Source organism: Stylophora pistillata, chromosome 6, assembly GCF_964205215.1.
Source record: "Stylophora pistillata chromosome 6, jaStyPist1.2, whole genome shotgun sequence".
Lineage (NCBI taxonomy): Eukaryota > Metazoa > Cnidaria > Anthozoa > Scleractinia > Pocilloporidae > Stylophora > Stylophora pistillata.
In genome coordinates, this window is record NC_142524.1 from 5,274,011 (window position 1) to 5,288,549 (window position 14,539).

The window sequence follows — 14,539 nt, forward strand, 5'->3', positions numbered from 1 at the left end:
ATAAAAAGCAATTCCCCCCTACCTCTCCCCCCCCCCCCCCCCCACCCCCTGCCGTCAAAAAAAAGCAAAGCGTGAGCTATACCAAGAATTAATTTAAATTAAATAAGAACTGACTTGCTGCTGGTTTGGTTTTCTTCTTTGCTGCCCCATGACAAACCATTTAATGATCCCTTGACTACAGTCATTCATCTTTTACTCAGAAAGATTAATCATCTAAAACAGAAAAATGCCTCGAGCAAAATGCGTTACATCGCTCAAAATATGACTTCTGGAAATCATGATACTAAGGACCTATCAGATTAGCGCACCACGTCTAAAAGTCTCTCCTGCTGGATACCCCTTAAAACATTGCGTTTCCTTCGAGAAGTTGATGGTCCTTATACAAAAGGAAATACCTCTTTCTAAACTAGGTTTCTTCGGTGTGTGTTTGAGTCCGTTCTCGCCGCCATCTTGAATCAAGACCTCTTAAAGTCATGGGGACGATATTCAACAGCGTTCGTTTCGATCAGCGGTCCGAACCCCCTGATATAGAGCGCAGACCACCCCTAAACATCCTCTTTTCTCGTGGTTCTCCGCCATCTTGGTGAGAGGTAAGAATTTTACTGAGAATTCTAACTTTTTCCTTGTCTTCTACGGATAATTTTTCGAATTATTTTCGATAGAGCAACTCTTTAATAGCTCTTCCATCCCTTAGAAAATTTTCAAGCGGAGCCATGCAGATTTTCGTGAAAACTCTGACTGGCAAGACCATCACACTTGAGGTTCGTGAAGATATGTTTATGACACGTGCAAGCAAGCAAGCGTATGTTTTATGTGAATATATTTCATGAACTGTTTTTTTCCGTTTTTGTATCATTATGTGGAAAAAGTAACTTGAATGTTCCAATTGGTTTGGATGTTCTTTTTTGGTTTCCTTGATACAATTGACTGTGATGGGAAGAACAAGTTGATTGTTGTTTTCAAATACCCCTGAAGTGTCTTGGCTTTTAGAAGAAATAAGATGAATCATGGAAAATTTTAAATATCTCCTCGCTAAGCATTAAAACTATTTCATACAAACTCATTTAGTAAATAAAACTTACACTAGACTCTTAAAAGCTTGTCAAAATGTATTGAGAGACTACCAAACTATGATTAAAAAGCTATTTCTTAGTGGATCACAATAGTAATTAACAGAAGAAATAATTATAGTGTTCATTAATTAAAGGCCACCATTAAGGTGGCCTTAAGTGGTAAGGTGTTATTTTGAAATTTGTGTATGGTAACACAAGATTTAACCAAAGTGAAACATGGAATGAAGATGATCTGATGATTATGTTGGCCTGTGGATCAAGTCCAGGGAGATAGTCAGTAAACTTGCTGCTCAATTTATTTTGTTTTGTTTTTGAGGAGGCGGGGTGGTGGAGTGGTTAGGGTGCTGGATTTGTAATCAGGTGGCCCAGGTTCGAGTCCTTTACCCTCTACTCACTGGATTTGTTCCAGGTTGCCCCACGTTCAATTCTTCGGCTGCGCTCTGTAAATAGCCTACTGGTCTACCTCCTGCCAGAGGGGATTTTCATGCACTTTGTTTATTTAAAATCTTTGATTTATTATTTTGGTGTATTTGAATATATTTACATAGAATTTGCTCCTTAGAAGTCAGTAAATTATTATTATTATTATTTTTCTTAAGTTACCTTCACAACCAGATTTCCTTAAGAATGAAGAAATGATGAATATTCCTGATGCCTGTTACTTATTAAAACTGGCTACTTAAGAGTGTGGTTTCCATGCACAATGCAAAAGTGTATTTCCTGAAATAGGGGCTAGTAGCTGTAATTTTGTCACTGGCAGGGCTTCACACTAACTTTCCAATGTACTAGCCAAGTGGCAAGTGACAACTTAAAATGTTACGACAATTTCAGCTTGTTTACAAGCCAAACTTGCCAGAAAACAAGAACTACTAGCCAAAACGGAATTTCTACTAGTCTGTGGCCAATTGGCTACCGTTAGTGTCGAGCCCTGACTGGACCTTAAAGATTCATTGTACAAGATTGTTTTATGGAGTGACATTTGCATGTGTTGTGTAGGTTGAACCCAGTGACTCAATAGAGAATGTGAAAACAAAGATCCAAGACAAAGAAGGTAAAGGGAGGTGATGTTGGCTAAGCAGTAGTTTTAGGTTTTTTTCTTCAAGGTTATCCCTAGTTGGATTATTATTTGTGCCAAGATTTGATATTATTTGAAAGTTTAGTCTCATCTGGTATTTTTCGGGCACTTTTCAAGTAATATCTCTGGTTGTACATTATCATTTTTGTTTGGTGCGTGGAATAAGCTTACCACCATTTACCATAGGAATCCCTCCTGACCAGCAAAGATTAATATTTGCTGGAAAACAGCTTGAAGATGGTCGCACCCTCAGTGACTACAACATCCAGAAGGAATCAACCCTTCATCTTGTGTTGCGACTGAGGGGAGGAGCCAAGAAAAGGAAGAAGAAGAACTATACCACTCCCAAGAAGATCAAGCACAAGAAGAAGAAGGTAAGATTAATATTAATGTATCTGACAAAAATGAATGTTGGTTAAACAATTAGGACTTTTTTATCAGGGCTCGACATTAATTGTAGCCAACTAGCGACAGACTAGTAGAAATTCAGTTTTGGCTATTGGTTTTTTATTTCCACTAGCCACTTGGCTAGTAAGTTGAAAAGTTAGTGGAAAGCCCTGTTCATTCACCAATTACAATCAGTGAACTATCAGTAAATTAGTTTTGGTTGGAAAATGCTATGATAAACGTGTGGGACATCCTTAAAATAACTTTATCTGCTGAAAAGCTCTTTGTAGAGTTGTGTGAAATGAACCTTTCAGTCTCAAGATCTGAAAGTTTTAATCTCCTTACTATCTACTCTGTATTCCTTTGTTGTCTGGTCCTTAGAATTTTGTGAGAAATTGGAACAATTAACTCCTTAGTTTTTTTTTCAGATTCCTCACTACCTGGTCACTAGAACTGTATCTGAATTGTTTGAATAATTTATAATATATGATGACTTGCAAGAGTCCTTTAGTTTCATGGTTTCTTTTTTTACAGCCTCCTGGTTAGCTCAATTGGTTAGAGCGTGGGACTGTTGAGAAAGAGGTCGAGGGCTCGAGCCCCGGTCAGACCAACACTCGAGGTCTTAAAATAACTGAGGAGAATGTGCTACCTTTCTATAATATTAAGAAATGGATAGACATTCTAGTCTTCTTGGATAAGGACGAATAAATTGTAGGTCCAGTCTCCTGCATCTATTAATTAGTTAATTTGGTTAGGCAGGGGACGTTAAAGAACCCACTCACGAGATTACTGTGATGTGGTCTGGCCTGGTTACTGGGAATTGGGGGGGGGAGGGGGCATCTTTAAATTAGTTTCCTTCGATTGTTTGTAAACTGCTGATGCAGTCCAGCCAAAGTGCCCCAAAAAATGTAATGATGTGCATTTGATCATATCCACATGTTAATTTTTGCAATATAAATATTAAATTATTATTATTAAATATTTAACTATTATTATAAATTGGCAGTACAAACGTCTGGATGCCGAGGGTAAAGATTAAAACTTAGGCTGGGCAGCAAACCGTAACCAGCCACAGCATCGACTAAAACTTGTGACAACAATTACACAATAATTTACGCAAAAAGAAAAGCAAGCAAACCAACTCACACACAAAAAAAGAGAAACCTGATTAAAAATGATTTGATAAGAGTGTCAGAAAAATATATAAATAACTAAATTTAATTCTAAAGGCTTTATGGATGTCTTAATTACAAAATAAAACTGTTCATAAATTGAAAAACATCGTTCATATAGCTGTCCATGTTCCTATGGGAACCCTAAGATATGTAATAAAATCTCAAAAATGTACAAGATGAAATTTCTGTCAAAATGAGTCCAAAATTCCTAAAGATATCTAAATGCTCAGCTTAAACATTCTAGCAATGTGTAATGAACTAGACAAGATTGCCTTTTGCATTTGGTGCATTATTATTATTCATTATAACTGCCTCCCTGTTAGCTCAAACTGCCTCCCAGTTAGCTCAATTGATTAAGCGCCGTACTGTTGTGCGGGAGGTCGAGGGTTCGAGCCCCGGTCTGACCAACACTCAGGGTCTTAAAATAATTGAGAAGAATATGCTACCTTTCTATAACATCGATCAAGAAATGGTTAGATATTCTAGTCTTCTCGGATAGGGATGTCCCGTCTCCAGCATCTATTAATTAGTTGATTTGGTTGGGCAGGGGACATTAAAAAACCCACTTCATGAGATTACTGTGATGTGGTCTGGCCTGTTTACTGGGAATTGGGGGAAGGGGGCATCTGTTATATTCGCCTTTATTTGATTGTAAACTGCTTTGCAGTCTGGTAAAGTCCCCCGTACAGTGTTGTAAAGTGCCATGAATTTAAGATATGAGTACTATATAAATAAAAATTACTATTATTATTATTAAGTTGTAGTACTTTAGATTGTATGCTAACCACACAATGTTTGTACCTTACTAGGTCAAGCTGGCTGTCTTGAAGTACTACAAGGTGAATGAAAATGGAAAGATCACTCGTCTACGAAGGGAGTGTCCAAATGAGTCGTGTGGTGCAGGGGTTTTCATGGCCAGTCACTTTGACCGCCAGTACTGTGGAAAATGCTGCTTAACATACGTGTATAGCAAGGCACAGGAAGGCAAATAGATGAAGGGTTTAAATTAAAAAAAATTTCTGTATTTGGTGTTGTAGTCTTGTTTTGGTTCATAGCCTGAAGGAGTAACAGTCCAGTGCATTTACCCTAACTTGCATTCAGACAAGTTCAAGGGTGATTAACACTCTTCAAATGCAACTCTCTTTTTATTGTGCTCAACTTGCCTTTGCAGGCGTGCTTTCAGAGCAGAAAGTTGCCACACTTTCATTATTCAATACAAATTTTGTCGTTGTTGTTAGATCATTTTTATCAACTGAATTGATGATGTAAAATGTGCCATTGTAAATAGTTTCTTAAGCTGACAATTTTGAGAGTTGACCCTTTGTCAGAGCTTAGAAACTCTTTATGATGGCCAATTTACATCATCAACGAAGTTGATAGAGCCAGATTGTCTAGTAACCAGACCCTCTTTTATCATTTTGAGATTTTGACATGGTTTGCCCTGAATGATGTTGAGCAAAATGGTGCCATGTGAGTGACTCTACGTAATGAAGTTGTCTGCTCTCTGAAATTTCTTGCACATAGAAAATTCTTTAGATCATTTGGTTTAGCAGTGTTCTTTTATGTGGAGGAGACATGCCTACTGACCTGTCTTCTGGTTGGTTTTGTTGTCATTGTCAGAATGGTGAAGAAGGGTGACACAACATATAATTTGAATTTTTTATTTTGAATTACCCTTTAGTGATACAGTCAAGATGGTGTTTTTGTTGTTTGGTTTGCTTATTAGTGGAATAATTTTTACATCTTCAAGGTGGAATGTGAGTGGAAATGCCTATGCTGTAATTTGAACTGCACAGTAATGTTTCCATCAGTGTTTGCACTCTTTTAGGTTTAGTGGTTATCTGGAACCATTTAGGAGTGGATTTTTAATAATGAAAAGGAAGAAGTTGATCATATTTTGAAACTTCATCCCAAGAATTACTCTTGCTGATCATGAAACTAAGAATAAAATAATCTTTATAGAGTGAATGATGACCACGTAAGAACACTTAAATACGTGAAACACTGGGACCAGACCTTTCACTGTGCCTTCTTATCTCGCCATTGTCTATAAATGCCGTCCCACCTGACCATCCCATGGTTGGGAATTTCAGAGGAAATCCAGAAACTTTGTTTAATGCACAAAATTTTGATAACTTAATTTCATTCGCACTCTCGATTTTACGTATCAAAATTTAGAAGAATTAGTCCTTGCGCGCGCATATGTAACCAGGCCATCTGACTTAACTTTGGGTTCCTCCTTCAGTCAGGTAAACAAACGAGAAGCGAAAATAAATTTTAGGGGATTTTTGAAGGAGGTATCCTCTCAAGAGCGAGAAAAAGAAAGAGGGGAACACTGCTTGACCACAATCCCGCTGGTAGAGCGATAGGATTGTCGAGACTTCTTGGCGTCTGAAATGTGAGCACACCCCGGCCCCGCCACCTCGACACTAGTAATCAACGAGTCTGTTAAGATTTCCATGGCATGCCGTACGGACAAGGCTGAACAAAATTGATTGTGCGAGACAAACGCAGCTACTATCATCTGTTAAGTTCGGAAAGATTCATTGCTGAGTGATAGAGCGGAAAAAATTTTCCCTTCAAAGGATCGAGACTCAAACTCTGCAGCTTCATGCTTGAGTGCATCTCGCTGATGGTGCACTTGAGCTTCTCTGTCAGTCGAGAACTTTTCGACAGCGCACTACTGTTTTTTCTTCGCGGATGCGGTGAGTCCAACTCTGACACGTTGAAAAACCAAGGATGTCGTATGGCTTCGACAGCCGTGATACGCTGGGATGTCTGCACGGCAAGCATAGATTTGACCAGATCTTTGCAGGACTTGGAAATTTTGCTCCAAGTTGGAGTAGTCAAACTAAACTGGCCTCGCACCGCCGCCAGTAGCATTTTCTCGCTGTTGTCGTGCCAGAATGGTGGATAGCCCGCCACTAAGATGTGTAGAAGTACACCTGTGGACCACATATCCACCGGTCGACCAATAGGATTGTCGAGAATTGTTTCTGGCGCCAAAAACATCGGCGCGCCCCGCGGAGGACAACACGTGACCTCGACACCTGGTGGAAGTTTGAACGCAAATCCAAAGTCACATAACTTGATTGTAAGATGCTGTTTAGATTTTCCAGCGGTATCTGGAACCTGTTTGACTAGTAGGTTATCTGGTTTGACATCTCGATGGACGATTCGTTTCTTGTGAAGGTAATGAAGAGCTTCAAGTACCTACGAAGCGATACCAGATTAGATTAGGATTAGATTCTTGGATGTTGGCGAGACAAAAAAGGATATAAAAGATTCCTCTTAACAGTTTACTGCAGCAGGTCTTTATTATCAGTGCTTCGGTGCGAGCGCCCCTTTCGTCGGCGGGAAAGTATGAGGCCTTGAGCGACGTGAACACGCGAGAGATCCCGAAGGTCCAACACTGATTATTAGTGCCAGACCCCCGGAAAAACCTCTTCCAACTCGTCTCGAATTTTACCACGGGCGAAGTATGCTCGCCCTGCACTAGTCGCATCATGTTTGCACGTGCCACGAAGATTATTGTAAAAGGGATCGTTTTGAAGCATTCGTGTTACCAGCTAGTGCTCCTCTGATGCATCTTCTGTTTACAAAAACTAACACGATTTATCAAAGTGCGGGCGCCATCGGAGGCAAACAAAACAGTTTGGAATGATGCAATACTGATTGATTCGTTGTATATACAACCAACGGAAAGCAGCAGTAAATTGATTGAAAGGTTAGAGGTCAGAATTGGAATCACATGGAAGGTGCCAAAAATATCAACTGAATGAATATTGTGCTGAATTATAGCGCGGTGGCCAAGGTCAAATTGATGTCACGGTATATTTTGCGCTCTTGGACAAAGGTTCTACTCTGTGCCCAGATAAGTAGCAGGGAAAAAAAATAATCATCGTATAAATTCCACGGATACAAATTCTCATAATTATACAACAAAATAAGACTATGCTGGTTTTTCTTCGCCACAAAATGTTTGAAAAACACGAATGGAATTCAAAAACATAAAACGAAAATCAGGACTTTTTAAAACTTTCGCCAATCTATGCATCTAAAAAAATTTACCCTTAATCGTTGTCTAAATCTCTTTTTGATACTGAAACGCTTCAAAACAGAAATTAATCCGATAATTATCCTCTGAATTGAACATAAAACGACGTTTGATAAAAGTAAACACGTTCACCAAATTAAAAGTAAAATACATTTGCGGACGAAAAGCGCAAATTTTACAGGTATCGCTGACATATTTTTATCAGAATCCGCTGTTTGATTAGCTGTATCATTGAGAATGTAGATATTATCTTCAAGATAACACGGAACTAATGATGACTCGATTCGGTCAGATAAATTCATACGTGAGATAAAAAGGTTGTAAAATGTCTCACATAAAAAATTGAAAAATCCAAGGTTAGCTTAGCGAATGAGTATCGAATTAAAAACAAAACAAAATATGAGTAAAATGTGCATCAAGTTTTCTCGCGGAATTTTCCGAACCTTGTCACATATTGAAGTGCTATAAACTGAACAAGGTGGTCCGGTCTATTTCACCTCAAACTCATTACATTTTTGTCATAGTTGTTTCAAGAGGTCTGATAAACCGTATTCTACAAACATCGCGTTTGTTGATGGTGCAACACGCTTCGAAGTTGGCACGCTCAGCGAAAATAAAATCCTTTTTGCTCATGACAAGATGTAAAATGAGTGGTACAGTACTAGATTAATGCCGAAATTGAACTGCTAACGCAAATGAAAAACTCAGAATTAGTAACAGAAGACCAATGGCAGCTGAGTTGCATTTTACACGTTGAAAGCTTACATCAGTGAGCTAACCGCAGTATTCTATAAATAAAATGCTGAACTTTACCTGTTTCAAAATGTTCGCAGCTTCTTTTTCGCTATATTTGTGCCTCTGCATCATGTGATTAAATAGGCTTCCCCCGTCCACGTATTCCAGGACAAAGTACATATAAGAGCCTGCGGCAAAGGACGCGTACAGTCGAACGATGTTCTCGTGAACAACATCACTCCATACTTGTACCTCTTGTTCTACAGCTTTCTCATCAAATTCCTTGTGTTTCTGGTCAAATTCTTTCAGAGCGAACACTGTTTGTGACTTGGTCTCGACGCATTTGTAGACCTGAGCGAAAGACCCCTCGCCCAGCAAGTCCTGGATCCTGAAATCTTCGGAGTCATCGTCAACGAATGACATTTCGTACATGACTGTCAGGCGGAGAACACCTCGTACTATTTAACGCCAGGACGAAACTGTTGGAAAACAAAAATGCTCTGTTAAGGCTTCGAATCTCAAGAAGATCGAAGGTGTATATAACGTGCTGTTTGCGATTGGATTACAGTCCACTGCGCAAACAAACATAAATTAACTCCATTCATCAAATGCCTTTTGAAGAGACCGACTCGCTTATTGGACGTGCTTGAGCAACGTAACTGTCTAATAAATTTCACCACTTTTCAAGTGCGACTATATGTGTACAACCAAAATTTTTGACTTTGTGTCAGCAAGTACTTAAGAAGTTAAGTGACAAAGCAAATAATTGAGAAACTTTGAGAGCAAGATGTTCCGCGGTTTCTTAAAGAAACTGTCATTTGTTAGGAGGCGTGATTAAGGCATTTCTTACGGTGCATTATTAAACGCAATTTAGGTAAACAAGCAGCCAGTCTCAAAAATGACAATATGATATTTAGCACAGTGTAATTGTTCCAGTACTCTCTTTGCAGCACAACCTCATTTTGAACGGTGAGTGAAAAAAACTAAAGCATCCTTTCTTAATTAACAAAGCGTGCCCCTCACATTTATGACGATCGACGAAGCCATGAACTTTAGCAGGCAAGAGTCAGTAGAAGAGTTAAATGGCTTCTTAAACAAGTCTTGTTTTTATAAGTAGAATTAATGAGAGCGCCTAACATTGCACTATTGATTTTAAAACCGGCTTCCTCACGAACAGTTTCTTCTTTTTTTCGTTCCCGTATCGTTGGAAACAACGGTCTTACACCCTAAAAGAAGAAATAATTGTCGTCAAGTCTCTTTGTACGTAAATAAATCATTTCTAATCCTAATCGGACAGATGAAGATTTAAAAACTCTTTGTATTTAGATCCACCTTATGACTAATTTGCATCCTTAAACTGCTCGTGATAGCAATTAGTCCCTTGAGAAAAAAATGAAAGAAGATAAACAAAATGTACCGAATTTGATTGATTGAATCTTACAAGGATTCTTCACAATTTCCGCTCGAAAGTTGACTCAATTTTGTAAAATGGAAAAAGTTAATCAATTTTGTAACAGGAAAAACTGAGGGTTTCTTAGTTTTCCCCTTGAGAACTTTCATCTTTTTCATGTTCACCTCGACTCACAAACAAGGGATCATTGTGATGTCTTGTCACAAAAAAATAATGAACAGTAAATGAATCATCACGCTGTTTTCTTTCGACAATTGGCCCGTGTTCAACTATTGAAGACAGATTCTCTTTGGGAGAGGAAGGCATTGTAGCTGTCAGATTTCCGAAAAGGAAGCGGAATGCTAAACCAGTAACTGAATCAGTAGATCCTTTTCCTTAATTGGCCGATTTAGAAGAGATTTAAAAGCGCTATTCACCTTTAGTGGGTCTGAGTGCGGTGAAGCGTCAGTGAAAAAAAAAGCGAGTTTTGTTTTCAAAGAAAATTCCACAGTTTACATGATTGCTGTTTACAAATGCAATTATTAATATCGATAATTCGCTGAAACACAGTAGATATTAAATATCCGCCATTTTCACCTCCACTGCGGTAATAATTTTTCAAAATATTTATTCAAACCGAAGTTTGAAAATATCACCTAGATGACTTTCCGAGTTTATGTTATTGGCGCTATAGAGGGCACTGATTCCTGGACTGACAGTTTATAAAAAGATGATTATTCTTAAAAAAAACAAAAAACAAAACAAAACAAAAAGCGAAATTAGCGACCAAAGTGCGAACATCAAGGGGCCATTTAGGCGGGAAACCACTGATTTGAATTCAAAATCACTTCCAGGATGTTCTCGACGTTTACTGACCGTCTGTCTAAAATGTTAAGTTGACACTGGTGACAAGGTTAATGAAACGAAAAACGCACTGACCCTCACACCATTATAACTGTTCTGCGTAGCCGCAGGGTATTTGAGCAGCTATTATCATTTCAACCGGCTCTTCGACTGAATTACACGCCCCACAGCAGTTGACCGATTCCATGTCATCAACATCGTTGCAAGGTGCAGCGGTGTTGTACACAATTTTGTTGTAATTGAAACCAAAATCTTCCGAAATTCGGAAAACGAATAAAATATACAGTTGTCGTTCAAAGAAAAGCTCGATTCTTTTCCTTATCAATTATAGCATCACTAACTTGAGCGCTAAATTTAGATAACAGGTGGGAAATCGAAATGTAGAAAAATCGAGAAGTTACACAAACATTTTCTATTACTTCGTATGTAAATTATTATCATGTGTTTTCCGTTAAGTTTCTGGAAAAGCGCAAGGCATGCGAGCACACCGAAATACGGATGTCTCGTTGAAATTACCTTCTGTCGCCCGATCTATTACCAATATTTGTTCGAGACGGATAAGCAGTTACCAGATAATTTGAGTAAACCCCAATAATCCTCTTGTCAATAATCGCTTTTCAATATTCTATATAAGCTCTTGCTATTTTATCAAGCCTTTTTACTTCCTGGCAAATAAACAAGAAAACTAAATAAGTAGATCTTTCTTTGAATTTAAGCTCCAAACTCTATAAATGAAGAATCTGGGTGCCGCGAACTCACGCACGCAGCTAACGGTGACTTCGTCGCATGAGGTTATCAAAACTACCTTTCACGCAAGTGAGATATTTCGTCCATTTTCCAAGCTTTTCTTCCCTGAGATTGGTAGATCGATTCATCAAGAATTGGCGGTCGCTTGTTTGTCAAATCTGAAGGCAGAAAAAGTGATTTCGCCTTCGTATTTGGCATGCCATGCAAAAATCTTAGACTAAGATTATGAGTATTCTGCGCGATTGGCAATTTCAAAACGTACGTTCACCCTAGAAACGGGGTAGAGTGTTGCTTATCAAATACTCCCATAAGAATGAATGAATCCCTAGTCGAGGAAAATCAATGTCAAATCTAAAGAAGTTCAACCGCTACTCACCGTCAAAGATATCTATACTAGAGCTGCATCACCTTAGTGGTGCTAAATTTGGTGAAGTCCTCCTAAACGCCGCCTGGTCTCGATTGTTCTCAGCGTATATTGATTTCTTGAATCTTGCAGTTAATTAGTAAATATCGGGTTCTTTCAATAGAAGTGAGCACACTGCTTCAACTGCTCAATTAAATCTCAGCTCAGCCCGCGCTAATTCATGTCTTCTTCGTCCTTCAGAGTTGAGTCATGTACCGTAGACACTCACGGAAATAAAGACTGAACAACTCTTGTTTTGTGAAGAACAGTTTCGATATTAATTAGCGTGGTATTGAAACAATAGTGACAACAGCTTAAGAGATTTATATCATTGTCAATACACTTCATGTGATTTACGCACAATAATCCTGGAAAACAATAACATCGCATGTCAATGAGAAAATATTTCACAACATCAACCTTTGGTACGTGTAAAAACAAAATGAAGCTCAGTTCTGCATTTTGAACTCACTTTTACAGGAGTATCGAATGTGCTTATTGTGGCATTAAAAAAAAACTGATGTGTAATTTAATGATTTTTTAGACATTCAAAATTAGATTACCATTTTTTTAAATATCGGCTGAAGTCCTTCAATGACATCATGCTGCGAAAAGAAATAATTCTGTTAGAACTGTTCTGTGTGTCGGCCGAAACGGCCTACCCTTGGGTATCATTGAGCCAATGAGTTTCCATAAGCAATTTTGCATGACAAGCCACCAAACACTGAACACGGAAAATTTCGCACAGAGACCTTCAGTTACATGGAGGTTCAGAGACGTGCAGGAGAGAGAAGGGCGAGAGAAGTCCTCTTTGATAGCGTGAAATACGATTAGCGTACACAGCTGCCGACTTGAAATAAGAACTTCATTTTCTTGCCACAGTTAATTTGACAAATTTTTGATCTGTCAATCTTTTCTCATGAAAATTAGTTCCTCCTCCATCCAAATTTTCATTTCTTCATCCAAACCAAGATAAAAAAGGGTCTCTGTATTTGGTACACTGCACAGTATATAAAACAGCAATGTTTTCTGTGAGAAAAGAACTTGGCATTCTGCGCTGAGACTGTTAGTTCTTAAGGGGAGCTGCTTTGTTACGCAGTACAGTCCGGGGCACATTCTAATACGAACATCAATATTAATTCCAGTTGAAAAAGAAAATACATGCAATTGCGCATGCTCACTAGTTTATTCTAGTTTGCGCACTCTGACATGGCATGGACGATACCACAAATGTTGGGTCGTTTGGGAGGACCCTGTCGGTTCTCCCCCATCCTAACATCAGCCCTGCACTGATGAGGCCCCGAAGGCCGAAACAGTACTGTCGAAAAACAGTACCGTTAAACGTGAGGTCTGTCGATTATCATGGCAAAACGGAGGTTTGTCCGTTGTACATCCCCAGGAAAAATCTCGAGCCCTTAAACTCCGGTGGATTCCCCAGGTGGGTGACGCGACTTACGCGGCCAAATGGGTCTTTTTTTGCGCGATATTGGGTCGGCTTTCCGCTGAGCCGCAGAATTAAAAGTTGGGCGTTTCTCCGCTCCAATGACGTTCCCAAGTATCTAGGGGATGAACAACCCCCCATTTACCGCGCTGCCTTGACAACAGTCGACCGGGTGGGGGTGAATTTCGATCCCCTCCCCGACCTCACGGTGAGAACCTTTTACTCAAGGCTAACACCCCCTCCTCCCCGGCGGCTCCCTTGCATCGAACAGTGGGAGCGACGGTTGGGCTGTAAACTCCCTTGGCAAAATGTCTGGCAGGAAATCTTCGGTGCTGGTCTGAGTACCAATTGGGAAAGCGAAATAGCGTGGCGGATCACTCACGGTGTGGTAAAAACAAGGGCCTATCTCAAGTCATTGCGCCAGTTCGCCGTGATCGATCAATGCGCGGGCTGTGGCGAGCGGGAAACGATCTCTCATGCTTTCTGCTCGTGCCGCCTCGTGTCTCCTGTGTGGAACTGGATGTCAAATCTGATAAATCAGTTTCATGATCAACCTCTTTTACTTTCCGAATCTATTATTTTATTACGCCAAGGACTGCCCCAAGGTTCCTCTTGGGAGCATTCAAATGCCATCACCTCCTTTCTAATAAAAGTCACCCTAAATGAGCTGTGGGCCGCCCGGAACCTCGACACTTTCGAATCTAAAGGGCCATCCGCTCAAACCATCATCTCTAAAATTAAGACCCGCATTCGCCAACGCATAACAGCCGCCTTTCACATTGCACCTCGCGTCATCTTAACCACTTTCTGGGCTTACCGGAATGTCCTGTGCTCCTTTGCGAATCAGCAACTTGTAATAAAGATTTAAACCCCCCCCCCTCCTACAAGCCCCTTCGTCGGATCTCCTTAATTGGTGTTCTGTGCAGAGGCTCCCCCCCCCCACCAGTAAGTAGTGTAAAGAATATGAACCTTTCCTGAACAACTGGCACTTGCGCCTTTCATGTAATCCAGCTCGTCCACAAGCCACGAACAATGAACCCCTAGTAATACTTTAGTTCCCCAATGCGCCGCACTGCACAGCGGTATTCACCTTCAAATGTTCAGTTATTTACGATCAAATGTAATTTCCCCTGATTTGTTGTGATCCCAATCACCGTATCTAAATTATCCAATTATTATAGTCAATCATTGT

General features: G+C 39.7%; 2 protein-coding genes across 4 annotated transcripts; one reads left to right on the forward strand and one right to left on the reverse strand.

Moving 5' to 3' along the window:
- Positions 1–505: 505 nt before the first annotated feature.
- On the forward strand, positions 506–4,734 carry LOC111323208 (ubiquitin-ribosomal protein eS31 fusion protein). The gene is made up of 5 exons (XM_022926520.2): positions 506–590; positions 695–761; positions 2,070–2,124; positions 2,335–2,522; positions 4,520–4,734. Exons 2-5 carry the CDS (start codon positions 714–716, stop codon positions 4,700–4,702), a joined length of 474 nt encoding a protein of 157 aa, XP_022782255.1. The 5' UTR covers positions 506–590; positions 695–713; the 3' UTR covers positions 4,703–4,734.
- Positions 4,735–5,355: 621 nt separating this feature from the next.
- LOC111323166 (calcium/calmodulin-dependent protein kinase type 1) lies at positions 5,356–14,203 on the reverse strand. 3 transcript variants are annotated; one of them, XM_088725916.1, is made up of 3 exons: positions 12,470–14,203; positions 8,581–8,981; positions 5,356–6,923 (listed from the first exon to the last, which is right to left on the reverse strand). In XM_088725916.1, the coding sequence occupies exons 2-3, from the start codon at positions 8,932–8,934 to the stop codon at positions 6,231–6,233; spliced, it is 1,047 nt and encodes a 348-aa protein (XP_088582042.1). In that variant the 5' UTR covers positions 8,935–8,981; positions 12,470–14,203; the 3' UTR covers positions 5,356–6,230. The 3 variants fall into 3 exon arrangements, with proteins under 3 accessions (XP_088582042.1, XP_022782197.2, XP_022782198.2); XM_022926462.2 differs by lacking the exon at positions 12,470–14,203 and adding an exon at positions 11,880–12,426; XM_022926463.2 differs by lacking the exon at positions 12,470–14,203 and adding an exon at positions 11,562–11,789.
- Between the last annotated feature and the right edge of the window lie 336 nt (positions 14,204–14,539).

Coding starts and splice junctions, on each gene's coding strand:
- LOC111323208 (XM_022926520.2), top strand. CDS start 714: ATGCAGATTTTCGTGAAAACTCTGACTGGCAAGACCATCACACTTGAG. Junction 2,125..2,334: donor AAAGATCCAAGACAAAGAAG/GTAAAGGGAGGT, acceptor CATTTACCATAG/GAATCCCTCCTGACCAGCAA. Junction 2,523..4,519: donor TCAAGCACAAGAAGAAGAAG/GTAAGATTAATA, acceptor GTACCTTACTAG/GTCAAGCTGGCTGTCTTGAA.
- LOC111323166 (XM_088725916.1), bottom strand. CDS start 8,934: ATGTACGAAATGTCATTCGTTGACGATGACTCCGAAGATTTCAGGATC. Junction 6,924..8,580: donor CTGCGAACATTTTGAAACAG/GTAAAGTTCAGC, acceptor ATCGCTTCGTAG/GTACTTGAAGCTCTTCATTA.